At 37.1% G+C, this 17,417-nt stretch overlaps 1 protein-coding gene across 1 annotated transcript; it reads right to left on the reverse strand.

Moving 5' to 3' along the window:
- Positions 1 to 1,667: 1,667 nt before the first annotated feature.
- LOC146465455 (START domain-containing protein 10-like) lies at positions 1,668 to 10,954 on the reverse strand. The gene is made up of 6 exons (XM_085128368.1): positions 10,588 to 10,954; positions 6,966 to 7,113; positions 5,320 to 5,423; positions 4,948 to 5,062; positions 3,360 to 3,412; positions 1,668 to 2,070 (listed from the first exon to the last, which is right to left on the reverse strand). Exons 1-6 carry the CDS (start codon positions 10,741 to 10,743, stop codon positions 1,828 to 1,830), a joined length of 819 nt encoding a protein of 272 aa, XP_084984494.1. The 5' UTR covers positions 10,744 to 10,954; the 3' UTR covers positions 1,668 to 1,827.
- Between the last annotated feature and the right edge of the window lie 6,463 nt (positions 10,955 to 17,417).

The following is a 17,417-nucleotide window of genomic DNA, read 5'->3' on the forward strand; positions in this document are numbered from 1 at the left end:
TACAAGGTATTTCTGGCTTTAGTTCATCTGTGAATGGTATCCTACATGTAACTAGAATCACCTTTCATTTCAAAGGGGAAATATGGGTCAGTGTGGGAGACTATGACTGTTGACTTTATATTCAGAGCAACTATTGAAATGGTATTATGAAACTTTATCAGTAGTTTAGGACAAGCAATGAGCTCATTCTCAATCCTGTGTCAAAACAGCCGCTTGGAGTAAATTGGATTTAGAGGACAAATCCTGCATTGATACTTTTTTTCTGCCAGACTGTCAATTAGAGGATAATTATTTGAATTTGTACAAATTTACCACCAAAAATTAAGTTTTTAAGATTACTACCAATGGTAAAAAGCACAAGGTAGATTTAAATAATTTCCCATGAAGGAGCATTGGTAATGAGTTTTTCAAGACAAGCCTACAATATAAGTCCATAATGGTGGCCAGTCTTAATTAAAATGGCACCTTACCATAAGCACCTACAAAGTTAACAAAATTAGGAAATCAGTTGTACACAGCAGTACTAGTCTTTCAAATTTTGAAATCCCATATTTTTACAATAACTTGCTATCAATAATCATTCATGGTCACCATAATTTTTACCACACTACCAAAATGGAATAAATAATTATATTAGATATGTCAAATGGAACCATGAACAAACAGATACAATAGAAAGGTACATGTAGCAAGATCTTGAAATGAAATTCTCGCAAGAACTTTAAACTGTAAACAAATAATAACTGGAGTTCGATTAGGACAATATCAGTTAAAATGGAGAAAGCAATAATTGTTGACAAAAAATGATGCAGAACTGCCAGCAGAACTGCAAATGAAATTGTCCCAATCGGAGGTTCTATAAGAAATGTATGAAGACAACAAAATCCTGACAATTGATATCCAAGTTAACCCTGCCATGGCCATGGGGCTAATATTGTAATAAACCCCTTCATCTAAGATTCGAACCTTATGTCCGGTCTGTACAGCTGTACAATACGAGTACCTAAGTTTCTAACTTCATCAAGTCTGTGGATTGAATCCTTCAGTCCTAACATTCCAAATGAAAGTTATTAATTAATAGGTAAGAACTGTGTTTACCAAGCAGAAATTTCACAATAAAAATAATAATTTAACAGTTCTATCCTTGAAGGATAACGGGCTGACAAATAAATATATTATTAATATTGCTATAATTATTTCAGTTCTTAGAGAGTCCCAAACTATTAGTTTGAGCTACATTAAGTGCATGTTTAATACAACCCCTTTCCTTTGTACAACAATGTGATCTTGGATGAAACTCAGAAGTGTGACCTAAATAACAACAGTTGAGTTCTTCAGTACTTGTACATTTTTAGATTTTTCCCCGAGCAGAGATTTTCCTAAATGCTCGCTCTTTACCATCTCAAGAAAGAGAAAGAATCAAGCCACCGACTCCCTCAATTTTTTCTCAGTAAAACTAGTTACCTATCCAGGAAGTTAAAGACAATTTCCTAACTCAAGGAATGCATAACTATACAAATTTACAACCAGCTGCAAAAGATAGAAAATAAGTTACTACAAGAATGAAAAAAGTCTTAATAACGATACACAGCAAATCCTGTTATTAATTAAGTTAAACCAGCACTTAAGCATTGTAGATTTTTTTTTATAATTTTTTCCCTCTTTTTCCTAACTACACATTTACAAGCATTTGTTCCAAATTAATTTATTCTGACTCTAAGGTCGACACTAAGTACTCTATGCAAAAATAACACTGCATATCAAGAAAGCCACAGTGGATTTCTCTAACTCTTGTTTTTGACACTCCAGTGAATTTTGATTCCTGTGTCAAAGCATTATATTTTCATCTAAATTGTCCTCACTGGAATAATTAGCTGGGTCATCTCCGATATCTTCTTCTTGTTCCTGGTCGGATCCACTCGCCGACTCACCACTAACAGACTCAACATCCTCAAGGCGTATTCTTGGGAGAATGCTCTGCTCAGGCCAGATCCATGGCTTGTAGCTAGGAGCATGTTCAGCTTTCCATGCCTGGTAGCCAAGGGCTGCCTTGTGTACTTTGGCAACCACCTAGGATGTAAGAGAGAAACACATTTTGACATAACATCACATTTCCTTCAATGCAGTAGTGCCATTCAAATCCTAACAGTATGCAGGATTTTTGTCCCATGAACCTAGTTTAATGGCCTAAACTCCCACGAGTCTTCTGTAGCTCAGTGGTAGAGCATCAAAATTGGAAAAGTCACAGCTTTGACCCCTGTTGGGAGAATTCAGATTTTCATTTTTCTGAGTATCCCTGTGTCACTGACTAAAAAAATACATCTATCACAGAAGTTTTATCCAAGGAAAAATGTATTACACGTTTACACAGACAAAATACACATGATTATGGTACCTATGTTTGTAGACTTCTGCTAGATTTAGAGACACATGGTGTGCAGCCAGCATTGAAATAGCCAGAGATAAGGGAAAGACGGTATTCAAATGAACAATAAGTATACATGAAAAGGTGGAAATATTTTCAATCTTGGTGATGTCAAATTAGAATTTTGAAGGTGCATAGGGACAAATAAATTATGTGAATAAAATTTTTATTTATATTACCAATCTTCTGTCATGAGTGATTATAAATTCCCTTTCAAAATTATGATGTTGCCGAGTTAAGATGGCGGTTTATCCTTAAATGCTTGCTATGCTTGAAAATCCATTATGGTACCATTTGCTGAAAACGTTGCCAGTACCCTAAGCGCTTTTGTTTCAAAACAGAGGGTGGTGAATTAATGGTCGTCAAACATTAAGAAAAAAAAAAAAATAAACAAAATAAATAAAAATAAAAGGCTTATACTTTGTGAGTCTTTGAACTAGCTTTCTACAGATTTCATATTTTGATGATTTACTATAAACGTTTTTTTTTTTTTAGTGAAGTATGTGAAGTAAGATTGGCACTGTGTGTCTGTGTTTACCGTTTGAATACATGAGATCAGGAAAACCAATTCACCTTAATTTGGGAATGGTTCCTGAAACCTTTTTATTATATGGTAAAAATGATTTAGCAAATTCCCAGACAAAAAAAAATCAGCTTTGAACTCTGAAAGTGAAAACTTTATGTTCAACTAACTTTTTGTACTTTGTACGTTTCACCACGGTTTAAAGGTGGCAAAAGGGTTGATGAGTAAAATTGAAGGGGTGGGCAGAATAAGGCCTTGTGTGACTTTTGACATACAGTAAGTGTCAAATTCTGTTTTTGTTTTGCAAGCAAATACAAGGCAATTTGGAAGAGGCATCTAGCAATTTATCAGAAGTCACTCATGGCTTTTTTCTAGGCAACCCTTCAATTACATACTGTTATCAAGGCTTACCTTTGGAGCGATCTTTGTAGAAGCCCGGTTAACTATCCACTTTGGCAAGCGACCTACAAAGATATGAAAATGTAAATAAAACAACAACAACAACAACAACAAAGAGAAGTTGTAAGCTCATCAAAAAGAACAAAACACTGACCAGTAGGAAGGCCACAAAATTAATGGCCCTCTTCTGAGTCTTTCAACAGATGTTAACAAGTTAAGCTCTAACGAAATGTTCTTTTATTGTGCTAGCCTTAATTTACAGGCTCCAACTTTGAACATGAGCATCTAATTTCTCCTAACAATAACAGCACAGATACATGTAGGAAATGAGAATGAAGGCCACCATCACCAAAGATAAAAATGATAACTTGATGTTTAAACAAATTCTCCCAGCTAGCATTATAAGAAATACAGTGGAATCCAGATTTCTTAAACCTCCAGGGGAAACACAAATTGGTTCGAAAAATCAGGAGTTCAAGAAATCAAAGGTGGCATCAAATTACGCTTAATTGACCGGGTATTGTTTGATTAAAAGAATACATAAATACATCCTTTTTAATGTAGATCTTGACCTTTATTTACAAACAAACCGTACTTAAAAAACAAAAATGGAACATAATAGAACACATGTCGTGTAGAGTCTGTTTATGGCGCTCACTCAATAGTGCTATAGTGAAAGGCAAAGCTGTTAACCTTTGGGATGGCGAAGGCAAAGCCATGCAAGTGCCATGCACTCTTCATTTCAAGGGGACAACAAAATTTATCAATGCATTGCGACTACAGCTTCAGAAAAACAATTAAATAAGGGAACTTTTGTTCAGTAAATTATCCGAAGCGGTCATCATACCTTTCAGACTAATGACAGATTTGTGGCTTGCTTGTTGTGTGATTAAAAAGATGTAAGAAAACAGCTCATCCGGAAGTGTCAATCTGTTTAAAGGCGTGAATGTAATTGACATCCGCAAAAAAAGTGGTTTCGGAATTTTCGCAGGTTCGAGTTATCAAGGGTCAATTTGTCCCATGGGAGCCAAAATTGGTTCAAGTTATTGGGAGTATCAAGAAATCAAGGGCTCGAGAAATCGGGTGTGAAATTACAGAGCTTGAGTGAAGCAAATCCAAGGGAAACAAGGTTTGGTTCCAGATATCGGGATTCCACTGTATGTATAGAACATAGAGGAGAATACGCACGTTGACACTGGGACTTCACGGGTTGAGAGAAGTTGAATTATAGTATTCAATTGGACACTTCATCAATAAGACTTTCTTTGAACCAAAATAACAAGAAATCGCCCAAGAATTGACTCCTTTAATTTTGTTTGTGTTTCTCAGGTTTCGAGGAAAAGTTGTTAATGTGAAGCAGACTCTCTCAATTTAAGCATCATATTTAAAAACCATCAGGTCTAAATAACAAACGTTATTATAAATAATTAAACTATGGTTATGGTTATGGTTATGGTCATTATGTGAAATGAATTAAATGGAATTTCAATGTTTCAGACATGACAATGAACACAGCCTGCGGGGTGAAAGTGAGTTCATTTGGAGCAATTTGGATTCCACCAAGTCCTCGGCCATCATGCTAAATGCTGCGATATTTTACCTTTCAAATCCACTTGGGACACGTATGTAAGGGAGCAGCCCTCACCCTTCCTCTGTACATAATATCCACTTAAAACTGACTGACCACGAGTAAAACCTTTCTTTACTGGAACATCCTAGTACAAAAACAGAGAAAATCATTAACTAGAAAGAAAAATTAAGAGCAATATTTCCAACAAGTAGCCAATCTATTGGTCTGTTTGCCTGTGTTTTAAACTGGAATTTTTTCACTGCAGAAATCCTATAGTTAAGAGGCAGAGCTTTATTATAGTGTATGTAACAGGTAACCCAATTAAAACCTAATTTTTTTTAAATTTCCTCTGAAGTCTCTTGAAAAAGATCTTGCAGGAAGTATACAATCATATACTGTTACCTTGTGGTGTACACTGTGGTTAAAAATAATGAAGTCATCATCGCTCCAATTCCATGACCTCTGTGTCACAAAATCTCTGTTCTTCATTGGTGTTGGACATTTGACTGAAAAAAAAAAAGATACACCAAGCTGGTATCAGGAACTGGATATCAGGTGAATGCAGTGCTCATACAACTTCAACATTTGCTTAATCAACATACAGCTTTCAATGATGCCTGATGGACACATTTTTGCCCAGACATCAATCTATAGTGTCAAGGCCTTTTCCCATAATGAATGCTCTTGGTTCAAGTACAATTAAGTAACATTTAAATGAGGCCCAATTGTATTTGAATTAACGCTTTGTAACCCCAAGTTCACTGGTTTCCTCCTGACGACACCCAAATGTACTCTTTGAAGATCAAATCACTATCAGAAAGTACAAAAATGCCAGGCTAACCCTGTAAGCGCGCGGGATCGTTTAGTACACTGTGGATACATATAATATTATACAACTGTAGAGTCTGACAAAAAAATAGGGTCCTTGTAAATCTGAAGGAGAGGGAGTCTCACAGATAAAATGTTTTAAAATAAATTAGGATACATGTAGTACAAAGCTTAACTAAAATATTATTTCCAGAAGGCTGGAATGGGTTTCACATTCAATGAACCATCAATGAATACAAAACAACCAAGATTTTCACTAATCTCAAGGCAGTTAGTGCAAAACATTTTGTTCACAGAAAGACACAAGGCCGTCATTATACCATAGCATCTGGCAACCAGCTATTAAGTTTGAAAAATTTAATAACTAATTCAAAGACAATGCAAGCCACAGGCTGGATAAAATTCAGTTTTGGAGAGTAAGTTTTGTTCTTTCAGTAGCCATTTTGGCTGGTAAAAAAATATTGTAATTTAAAAGCACTAGAAGGTCAAACAAAAATGAAAATTATTTAATATGCGAATCAAGGGAAGAGAAAGTGTTAGCAAATTTCATAGACTTCACTGCTATAATTACAACAATAAGTTGAAATACCTAAAAAGTAAACAAACGATTCACTTTTCCAAGTTTTTCTGTAAAAAAATGGCAGAATCTGCTTCATGCCACATGTGAATGAAAAATTTGCTATGGCCAGTAAAATCAGACCTGTTACTAGCGACTGAGCTAGTGAGATAAAAAGTTAGCCTTGAGCCGGCAAACTGGACAATTGGCAGACCTTCTCATGAACATTTTTGACAACTAGGGTCAAGGTGGAGTGGGGGCTACTCAGGTATATCAGTGACGGAGAGGCATACTTTGCAAGCAGAGGATTTTTATCTTGTAGCTTCTATTTGCTAGTCTTTTTATGGCTGTCTTTAAGCGTTGTCGTTGTCGTAAAAATTTATATGTATTTCTTTTCAATTGCATTTATTTATTTATTTATTTAAATTGTAATTTCATAAACCGTAAAAAATTACATATCTTACAGCTCTAGCAACTATTTCCACTGAAAAACTCCACAAGGGAAGTGTCAATCAAAGTTCTGTATTGCATTTCAAAAGTGACTGAATAACCACTAACAGTATTTCAAAACGATTGTCTACTTTTCCGGTGGAGCCACTTCTTCAAAGCTCAACGACAGCCCTAGTACATTCCATTTGCTACATAAAATGACTGATTAACTTACTTGAATAGTATCCTATATCATTGTATCTGTCCAGTTGACAAATCTCATAACATTCCACCATATTGTCATCCCAGCATCTCCTGTAATCTCCATCATGAAGGACATCATACATTAACGAGCACGAAACATCACTAAATTTTACCACAACCTGCAATGAAATCATGTCTTTAGCTAAGTATGATCATGTTGCCAAACACTTACTGAAAATAAAACTGTGCTATATTATCAATGTGTTGAATAATAAAACAGATCTCCTGCTCAATCTTGCATATTTCCCCCTGATATTAACCAACTTGGCCTCCAGTCTAATAGGCAAAGTATCAGAGGAAATTTTGCATGATTTTGCAGGATAATAAAAGTAAATTATTTGTATTTAATTTATAGTGACTGGCATAATTTATAAAGAGACACCTTATTCTCTTATCCATAAAACTTATACACGTAAGTTATAATGATAATAACCTTTATTTACCCTTGGCAGTGTTTATAGCACAAGTGCTGATGGGGCTGAGCATTGAACTTCACAAACCAATAATTTTAATAAAAAATAACATGGTTGAAAATCCCAACTGGCAGGAGGCAGACCAGCTGGCTATTTACAAGTGCGACCAAGGAGTTGAACTCAGTGCTTACTGAGAGACAACTCCAGCTAGCGGTCAGAGTGGGACTTGAACCCGGGACCTCCAGATTTCAAGTCCAGCGCTCTAATCACTCGACCACGCTGCCTCCTATTAGCTAGGATACCATCATCTATCCAATTAATTATCTGCTGTTTCTGACGCTGCCTCCTATTAGCTAGGATACCATCATCTATCCAATTAATTATCTGCTGTTTCTGGTGTTGTAGAGGCAACATGGCACATAAAAAAAACCTTAAATGTTTTGTAATATTTCGATCAGCTTTTAAATCCTTCAATAGACAACTTAAAGTCTCTGCAGGGGAAATTTTGTAGAACCTTCCTATCTTTACCCTGGGTCCTGGGTTTTCTTTCTTCCTATTCCTAACCCAAAATTGGCAGCTCATTGCAATGTAATTTTCTTTGAGAAGAAAGAATAAAGGAAACCTCTGGGAGCAGGATATCCTATCTTGTGAAAATAGTTCAACTAAGATGAACATAGCTTGTAAACTTTAAGTTATGGCAGTTAATGTACAGCTGTATACAATTTTTTAAAAAAATCCTGCAATCCTGTCCATTTCTACGGTTGTGCGTAGTTGGTCTATTAAAACCAATGGCACGCTAGGTGATTCTATATGCTGATTGCAGGCATACAAAATTGCCAATATCTGGCACGTCTGATATTGGGAATCAAATTTGCCTAATGTGCCCACTCTAGTTATTTTATACGCTCATCCCTGTGAAAGACCAACTCATTCAACCAATCAGATCTAAAATTTTATCACGACTTTTCAAAATGGTGGAAAGCAACAAAGTACAGTGGAAAATTGGCATGGTCAGCAGAAAAATTACCTAGTACATGCACAAACGGATTATATTTAATCTCAAATTTATAGTATGGCCTATTGGTTTATATTTTCGAGAAAGAAAAAAGTTCCACTGAAAAAAAGTTACTCAAGTGTACCAGTGTCATCTCAGATGGCAATCAAATTCACTTACGAATTTTCACCTGCGACCAAATTTGCCGTGACCAGAGCATAAAATCATCTGGTGTGTCACTTAAGCTTTAGGGTTAAGCTTGCTTTAATTTGCTACTCACACTGACATCACTACGGGCCTACCCGCACAAGTGAAAAATCTGTTTAATCAGACAGATGGTTTGTCGCGACTTTACAAATTTTGTTCAAGACGAGTTGATCTCCAAAGGCACAGCTGACAATTTTTGCCGCAGCTAAAAACTGGGCAAAATCGATTAACTAAACAAAATTGTGTTTTTCTTGTCAATCATTTTTCGTAAAGCCATTATTAGTGCTTCCAATGTTGACAGTATGATCCATGATTGGACAGACTGTGAAGTGCAAATAATTTCGAGTGCAGATACAAACTTTGAATACAAAAATTACCTCAACCAAATATTTTGTGCGTACTTTTACAAGGCAATTCCTAATTTGTGTGCTAGTGCGGAAAGGCCCTATGCCTTCAATTTTCTTTGACTCAAAATGAAAATAAATAAAAGAGCTACAGGGACACACCTTTTAAATATTGGCTGCCACTTTGAATGACAAGTAGTTCCCATCATACCGAGCTATTCCTATCCTATAAACCAATGATTAGTTGTTACTGCTCACTTTCCACCAAATACTTTGTCTTCATATTCTTGTAGTTATAAATTGCAGCAAGTGAAAGTCATTGTGAGCACTACAATTCTTCAGACACGATATGCCAAAATTTCAAGTATTTTGAAACAAACTTTGCAATAATATTCAAAATTCCTTGGATATTCCCAAAAGTGTTTAGTAGCCTGCAAGTAATTTTGACTTGCCTCAGAAATCATAATCACAAAAATGCAATTCTTTGTCATAAAAAAGTTACCGATATAAATAAAGACCGATATAACTGAACGAGTAAACCGCAAACTGCAGCCACCCGAGTCCGCTCAGCTAACAATAATGAATTAAATAAATATTGAACCGAGAGATCAACCGATCAAAAACAATGCCTATTTTTAAAACATTAGCCTCAGAGTACATGTATGTAAACGATTTCTAGAACAAAGTAAAGGAACTGGCAAATTTTATATAAATATATCAAAAGAAAACGATGTGTTTGTATCATTTGAAGTATAAATTGACAGAGAGACGTAAATGTAAGCTGATGTGGAAGCAATTCTATGTAGAATATTAAGCTTGTATTCGATCTACATATTGCATCCATTTTGCATCAATTTCACCGTCGATCAAAACAAACCGAAGTTTTATTAACTGCAACGGCGGAAATGACATATCTTTAACACTGAAGAAAGTGACTTCAACAGAGTTTGAAAACACACGTACCACATTTGATTCTATTATGCAACGCAGCACGAGATAATTTTGGCAAAACATTTCTCAATACCAAATTTTACCAAGCAATCGAATTTCATAATTCTGACTTCGGACAGCCTTGCCATTTTCGCTAAAATACTATTTCAAAAATTAAAGTAATCAAAAGAATCTCTAAATATTAAAAGAAAATCAACGATTTATCTACCGCGTCTATTTCGCTAACATAAGCTTAATCAAATCTCATTTGATGCTAAACATATTGCCAGTTCAAAACGCAGTTTTCAAGTTTTTACTGCTTTAGGAAAGTCAACGACAACCTTACAACAGTAACATTAAGCTTATTTAAGAACGATTATTGAAAGAACATTAACTTCAACAAAGCAAAGACAATTAAGCTTAGTTCGCTGAGACTCGCTCGTCGACGCACAGTAATACACGAAATATTTTCCCGTGGCAGATCGACGACCGATAAAAAATTTTGCCCGTTATCTTACCCGCAACAAACCCACAGATAGATGTTTAATTTGCGATGCTTTTTCTCGCAAGTGGAGAATTTCTACCGGACTTTAGCCTCTTTGAATATCAGGCATTCTGTCAAGTAAAATAAAGCTCTATGCCGTGGTCAAATTAACACTAAAGGTTAAGCTGTTAAAATTAGCTTTCACTGCCGAAATGTTTTACCTTTATAAGCCTAATCGTAGAGCCATCCTTCACTTTGCAGAATACTTTTGTTCCTTGTTTATCGTAGTGTAAATTCCATCCATCGACGCTCTCCGCTAGTCGACGAAAATGCTCAAAATCGTCTGCCTTGGCAGGTCGAACCTCGCCAACTTGCATCGAACGGCCGTGTCCCCCGTGTGGAGAGGAAAATTTTCACGCAAGTGTAAACTTCCCCGAGAGCTGCCGAAAGCAGTTCTTTCAGGTTTCGTAGGCAGCTAAGACTTTCTTGAGACACAGGGTAAATGGTTTGAAGAGCAGAATAAATTTCAAGGATAGCGGGAAGTGACTTTCTTGCTCACTTGTACACTCTTTACGAAGTTCGATGAGTAAGGTTGATTCAAAACGTCACCCGAATCACTGAATGTGTGATTAGATGACGTAACGCTGTTCATCCCGTTGACCAATTAGAAGGGACGTTCGTGATCTGAGGGCGAACAGGGATCAAAGCACGTGGGGGACACCCTCTCAAGCTGTGTAGTTTATTTCGCGGTATCAAAACTGCAAACACTGTTTTGTCAATCTTTACAATGCTCAACGAAAGTTAAAGATAGGGTAAAGTAGAGGCGTAACAATGCCGTCCTCTAAATTTCACTTCAGACTTTTGAGTCTGAAATAAACTTCCTGTGGTCGACCAGTGTCCGCCCACCTGGCGTTGCTATAGTAACCTTAGCACGGGATTAGTATGTGGCAGCTGATTTATTTCGCCCGCTCTGGTGAATATTTTGTAATGTTTAAAAACATTTTTAAACACATTCTCATAAGATCAATGCCCATAGTTATAAATTTGGAATTTGTTTGGAATTTTATTAATATTCAGTGTCGAGTGAATGACTACATCTCTATTCAGATCTGAAGCAGACATTAGAGAGCCTGGAAGTTTGTGGGAGTTATCTTTGTGTAGTTTCAATACTCTTCTTATCGGCGAAGCGTCGCTAGTTTCCTATTTTGGCAATAGTGTTTAATAATTCATGTTTTCGTGTGTCAAGCCGGAACACGTACGCCCAACTGTATTCATAATAAATATATTGAATTTCCCGAATTCCTCTCCTAGTTTTCATTGATCAGTATTTTTCAATATATCCATTTTCAATAACAAGCCATGCCGTTGCAATGAGTGTGCTACAAAAAGGAGAGTCGCTTAGCTACAAAAACCGGACTGTTGTGAATGTAAATAAATAAATAAGTCGATAAATGAAGTGAAATATATTCTTGCTCTTCATAAATAAAATTACTAGAGGTTTTTTTTTAACCAGAATTTAATATGGCTCGATACGGCCAGTGAACAAACGGTTCACAAGTATAACGACTATAATGTCATGCTTTAAAATCCCCGCCATGGCCTACTCTTTTTTTTTTTTCCAGTTTTTAACAAACTGGCTCTGATGCCCCATGGCGGGAACATTTGCCCCACGGTGCAGCCAAACGTAAGTTGATTTTTTCGTTTCTTGACTTTCCTTCATTCTGATCAAAGCTAAATCAGGCCCAACTAAGCTTATTTAAATAAGTCTTATTTCTCTGTATCGCATAAGTTAGTGTTGTTGATCTAACATGTCAATTTTGTTCTCCTTGGATATACTTGACACGAATTTGTTGTCTGAGTTGGCAATAAATTTGATCATGCACAGTGGCAGTGCTGTGTGGTTAAAATCCCAAGGATGTCAAATGCCCCGGGGTTGTCTAATGCCTAGCCCTACGCAGACGCTCTTTGGGCTCGTCACCCATTGAGCCCAAAGAGCTGCTAATAATGCCCAACCCGTGAAAAAAAAATTCCCTACAATGCCCGTGGGCGATGAGCACTGGAACCTGATTGTCAAAGCGAGGCTAAGTGCAAAGTTTTTATTATGAAAATTCGTTTTCATTTAAACGCAAACAAAACTAATTTTCATATGAAAAGATTTGCACATAGGTTCGCCTTCATAATGAGGTTCACAGCAACTCGGAAATGGCCTATTGACTGATGCAGATAACTGTCTATTCTGTTTTTCCTGAAACGGAGTAAGAATGTCAGACTGAATTGTAATAAAATAATAAGCTCTCAGTCAGTTTCACACAGACATGATCGGCTCCTGACATAGACTTAGCTACTACGACAAAAACTTCCAGTAACCAGGGCCCTCCCCCGCCTTGTAACCCATAAAAATAAGGCACCGTATGTCTTGACACATACATACTTTAGAGCGTTTTTATTTGAAGAGCGATATTTTTGAAAAACGCCCATATTCCATGACTCAATTTTCAGTACTGGTTTCCACACTGTTCCGTCAGACAAAGAGCTTAGCCAATGAGGGGAAAGAATCGTATTTATTGCGAATTAATAGACCATTTCCGATATATTCTGAATTCTAGCTTGGCTACGAGGCTTGGGGGAAATAAAACAAAAGAAATTAATCTGATTCATCGCTGAACTTCAATGTTATTGCTGTTGTTTTATTCCCCCAAGCCTCTTAGCCAAGCTAGAATTTTAATATATCTGAAATAGTCTATTCGATCTTAGTATAAATCTACTAGTGTTCTATCACGAATGCCGTTCTCTGATTGGCTACGCTACTCGCTATCTATTCTGTGATAGATAGTGAATAGCGGTTTTCAACAAAATGGCGGCCGCTTCCTCGCGTTTTCGAAGTGTCTGCGATAAGGAAATAGATAATTTACTTGTTTAGTTTTGAACGACTAGTAGATTTATACTAAAACAATTAGATTATTCGCTCTCGATTTCTATGCGTGATAGCTGATTCGGGCTGCGCCCTCATCAGCTATCACGCGATAGAAATCTCGAGCTCATAATCTAATTGTTAATTAAATCAAAAGAAACTACCGTTGGCCCGGCCAGCCCTCAAAAATGAAACTTACTTCTGTGACATCCCTCCTTAACATAAATCCCTCACAGGGTGAGGGTGACACGGGTTAGCTCAATAGTTATAGTCCAGTTTCGAATCCACCAAGACCGCTGGATGAAAGGACAAAGGACGCATTTATACAGTGTTAGTTTCAACCTAAAGCAAAATTCTCACAAATGTTCGCAAGAAAGTGCGGAATCCTAAAATTTAACACAATACACAGACATGACAGAGTTGTGATAAGTTCATCTTCTTACTGGTATTTGTAAATATTTTACTTCAGATTGAGGCTAACCCTGTATAAATACGTCGTTTGTCTTTTTATCCAGGAATCTTGGTGAATTTGAAACTGGACTATTACAACTTAAACCGCGCGCGGAGATAAATTAAAAGTCCACAAAATGAAACGGAACACGCATGCGTGTAAGAGCGTTACCTAAGTGATCAGTGCTGAAGATCGAAAACCGGTACTACCTTTTCCGCCGACTTCTTTCGGTTTGTTTTATCATTGTTGTGCACATTCGTTTTTGCCATATCCGCGCGTAATAGATAACGGCTTTCAAATTTCTTACTTTGGGTAGTTTTGCTTAGACTCTTGTTTTCGGTAAAGTCATAATCTTTCCAAATTAATAAAACGATCGAAAACGGGTCCTGAAGGCTACTAACGGAAGAAAAAGAACCGGCTAAATCCGTTAGTCATGGCTGAATGGAAAGGTTAGTTCAAATTCCATCTGTTTTAGGAATGAACAGAACAGTTCCACAACTGAAGCAATTATTAAACAAGCCCGCCAAATCTAAAGACGCTACAATTCTACCAACAAATCTACAAGCCCTCCCCACCATGAACCGCAATCAAACGTAAAAAATAGGAAGAGTCGGTTAAAGATGAGGCTTTCACTTTGAGAGTTCAGAAATGATATTTTTTTTGTAAGGCTGTAAATTTACTAAATTCGATTTACATTCTTTTCACATTACGGAACAATTTCCCACCAGAAGCTGTCTTTCTGCGTAAGCTCACTTAAGGGCAGGGGTTCACATTTCAGCGCATGTGCATGAATCTAAATGCTTTTTTCTCTTTCTTATCAACTTTATCGTTTATGGCCTTAAAAAATCCCACTCACATGTACTTCAGTAATCATATTCTATAATTAGTACAAGCAAAATGACTGATGACCAAAATTCACAGAAAATGTTAGTGGATTGTACTCATATTGTCGATATTGAATTTAGCGTTGAATTTTTTCCACGGTTGATGTGTTTACAGTTATTTGCATGCAAAATAACGCAATCATATGAAAAAAATACCACCCGAGTTACCTATTCTCTTCCGAATGGTTCATAAACAACGAATTAAATTAAACAGGCTTGGGTCATAGCGAGCAAAGTTGAAAAAGTATTTTGATTCATGGACATGCGCCGAGCCGTGAACCCCCTCTCTTTAAGGACGGTGTCTCCTTTTGCTTCTGCGCATATGTCCTGCGCATGTTGGTGCCTGGCATAGATACAGTAAAATGCTATGCCGGTTCTTTATGCAACCTTTTGATACAGAAAAACACAGTGGTACGTAAACTCGTTGTCACGTTTTCAAAAAGCCCGGTTTGGTGTCACATGTTGTGACGTCACACGTGTGTAAAGCTCAAAAATTCGAACACAGTTACACACGTGTGACGTCACCAATTGCGTGATGACAAATTGTCAGTCACGCACTGAAATTGCCAGTTTTACGTTTTACTCAAAATAACAGTTAAACGATTGTCCCTAGGATGATTATTTTTCGTTAATACTTATCCAAAGTCCAAAAAAAAAAAAAAATTATCTATTCTAGACTGGGCGCAGTCGTACTTTTCCCCTCGGATCACGCGTGCAACGTGACGGTAAACTTATGCAAAGTAGAAAAGTGAACGAGGAGGGATTGGGGAGAGGGAGCCTGAAAAGAACTTCTTCTTCCTCAAGGCTTCGCCGTTCGCGATAGAAATTAGAAGAAAGAGACTGCTCGCAGTCTTTATCCGTTCGCTTATAATTAATCGCCGCGTGTCATGTTTTCACATATTTACGATCACTGAATTAACCATCAATAACGTCAATAAGTTAGAGTGGTCCATTTGCAGAGGTTCTAGCCTCGGCTATTCACCCTCCTCCCCCCCCCCCCCCCCCCCCTATCCCCGACTGTATAAAAAGAGTAAACACTGCCCAAAAATGTTGCTTTATATTCATATCAGTAAATCCCATACAAGTACAAGACCTCTAAAGTTAAAAGTTTTTAGCTCCTGCCAGGTACTTCAGGTAAATGGAAATACAGTACCCCAAAATTTCCAAAGGTGCAAGGAAGCATTTTAACCTCATATGACAACCTTGAGCTTTCGTGTGTTTTAGATGACCTTGGACATTCCCGAGGGAGAAAAGTTGGTGTAATTTCGGGCAAACTCGGATAGTTTAAATCGGTCAGTGGGGTTCGTGGCAGGGGGTGGCAACCTTTTGTTGAGGGTCCTCATAAACACGTAACATGCAGTAATACCTATAGAGGAAATAACAGACATAAAATTAGAGCTCTTTCAATCAATCCATATACTTTATTCCACGTTGTCTCCACGAATGTATAATTAATAGTAATACTAGTATAGCCAGTAAAGCTCTCTTTGTTTATTTAAGGTTACTGTGCGGCTTAATTCCCCACTCCACAAACGACTGTCAAAAGACTGGTACGATTAAGGCATTGTGGGATGGTTCGGGAGAGTGGCCAAGGAATAAGTGCATTTGTCAACATTTTCTCCGGGTAGCGTAGCTCTTGATAAATAGTTTTCATCTAAAAGAGTATTTCTATACCACTGCCTGTTGAGAAATGTACTTATTCATCCGCGCAATTTCCATCTGTCTACCCATAATCCCTCACTTAATTCAATTATAAAACAATTCTTCTAAGATATTTACACTACTTGCGCGTCAAGTCGGCAGCGAAATAATATTAACAACACTAGCACTTAAAATTCTACACCTTTCCTTGTTTTAAATTAGTTATTTACAGTAAATGACAAAAGCTGGGAAGTTCGAAAACCAAGTTTATAAAGAAGGAAAAGTAATGTAAACACGCAGATCACACAACAAAATACTGTAGCCGGAGGAGACTAGATAGGATTCAGTAAGCCAAAGTTCCACATAGTCGCCAACGATAGCAGGCGAGTGGGCTAAACCGGTAACTGCCTCTTAGGGGCGGTGCCTTCTTTTGCTACTGCGCATACAATCTGCGCATGCCGGGAAGGTCCGATAAACGTTGAATTCTTTTTTACAGTTACGACTAATTCAAGGTATTTTTGCGCGGTTTATGACTATGCGGGAAAAGGAAGATCTTAGCAAGTGTTATTGGAATCCAAAAAGAAAACGGGGGGTAACCAAGTATTCTTTAGAAATTTGGAAAATAATTCCATACATTGTTTGAATTAAAATGCTTTAACTATCTCTGAAAAAGGCGTGGTTACCGCCAATATTCTTTTAGGATTCCACAAGCCCTTGCTAAGATCTGCTTTTCCTGCATAGTCATAAAATGCGCAAAAACAACTCAACATTAGGAGGTGCCGTCCTTAAGGAAATTCTGAAAAACATTTTCTCATTTTCCTTGTATTGAGTTTACGTGAAGCTTAATTTTACGTTTACGTTTCCCGTAGACTGCAATGCTTCCTCTCTCTATTGAGCCAGACGGAATAAGAAAGAACATAATACGTTCACACGACTCTATGCAAGTTGGACATTCGTGTCGAGTTGAGATTTGGTTCGCCACCCAACAAGTCTATACGTAAATTAATTCCAAAACGCGTGTTAACTTGCGTCTACGCTTAACCAGGTCTTAAGTCAGTCTTTCTGAATGATAGAATCCACAGTTTAATCATTTCATATAGAAAACTAAGGTCTTTCATCTAGCGATGTACAACACCATGGAGCCTTCCCTTACAAACACACTCG

This window comes from Pavona decussata, unplaced genomic scaffold (genome assembly GCF_977016875.1).
Source record: "Pavona decussata unplaced genomic scaffold, jaPavDecu1.1 SCAFFOLD_156, whole genome shotgun sequence".
In the NCBI taxonomy this organism is placed as follows: Eukaryota; Metazoa; Cnidaria; class Anthozoa; order Scleractinia; family Agariciidae; genus Pavona; species Pavona decussata.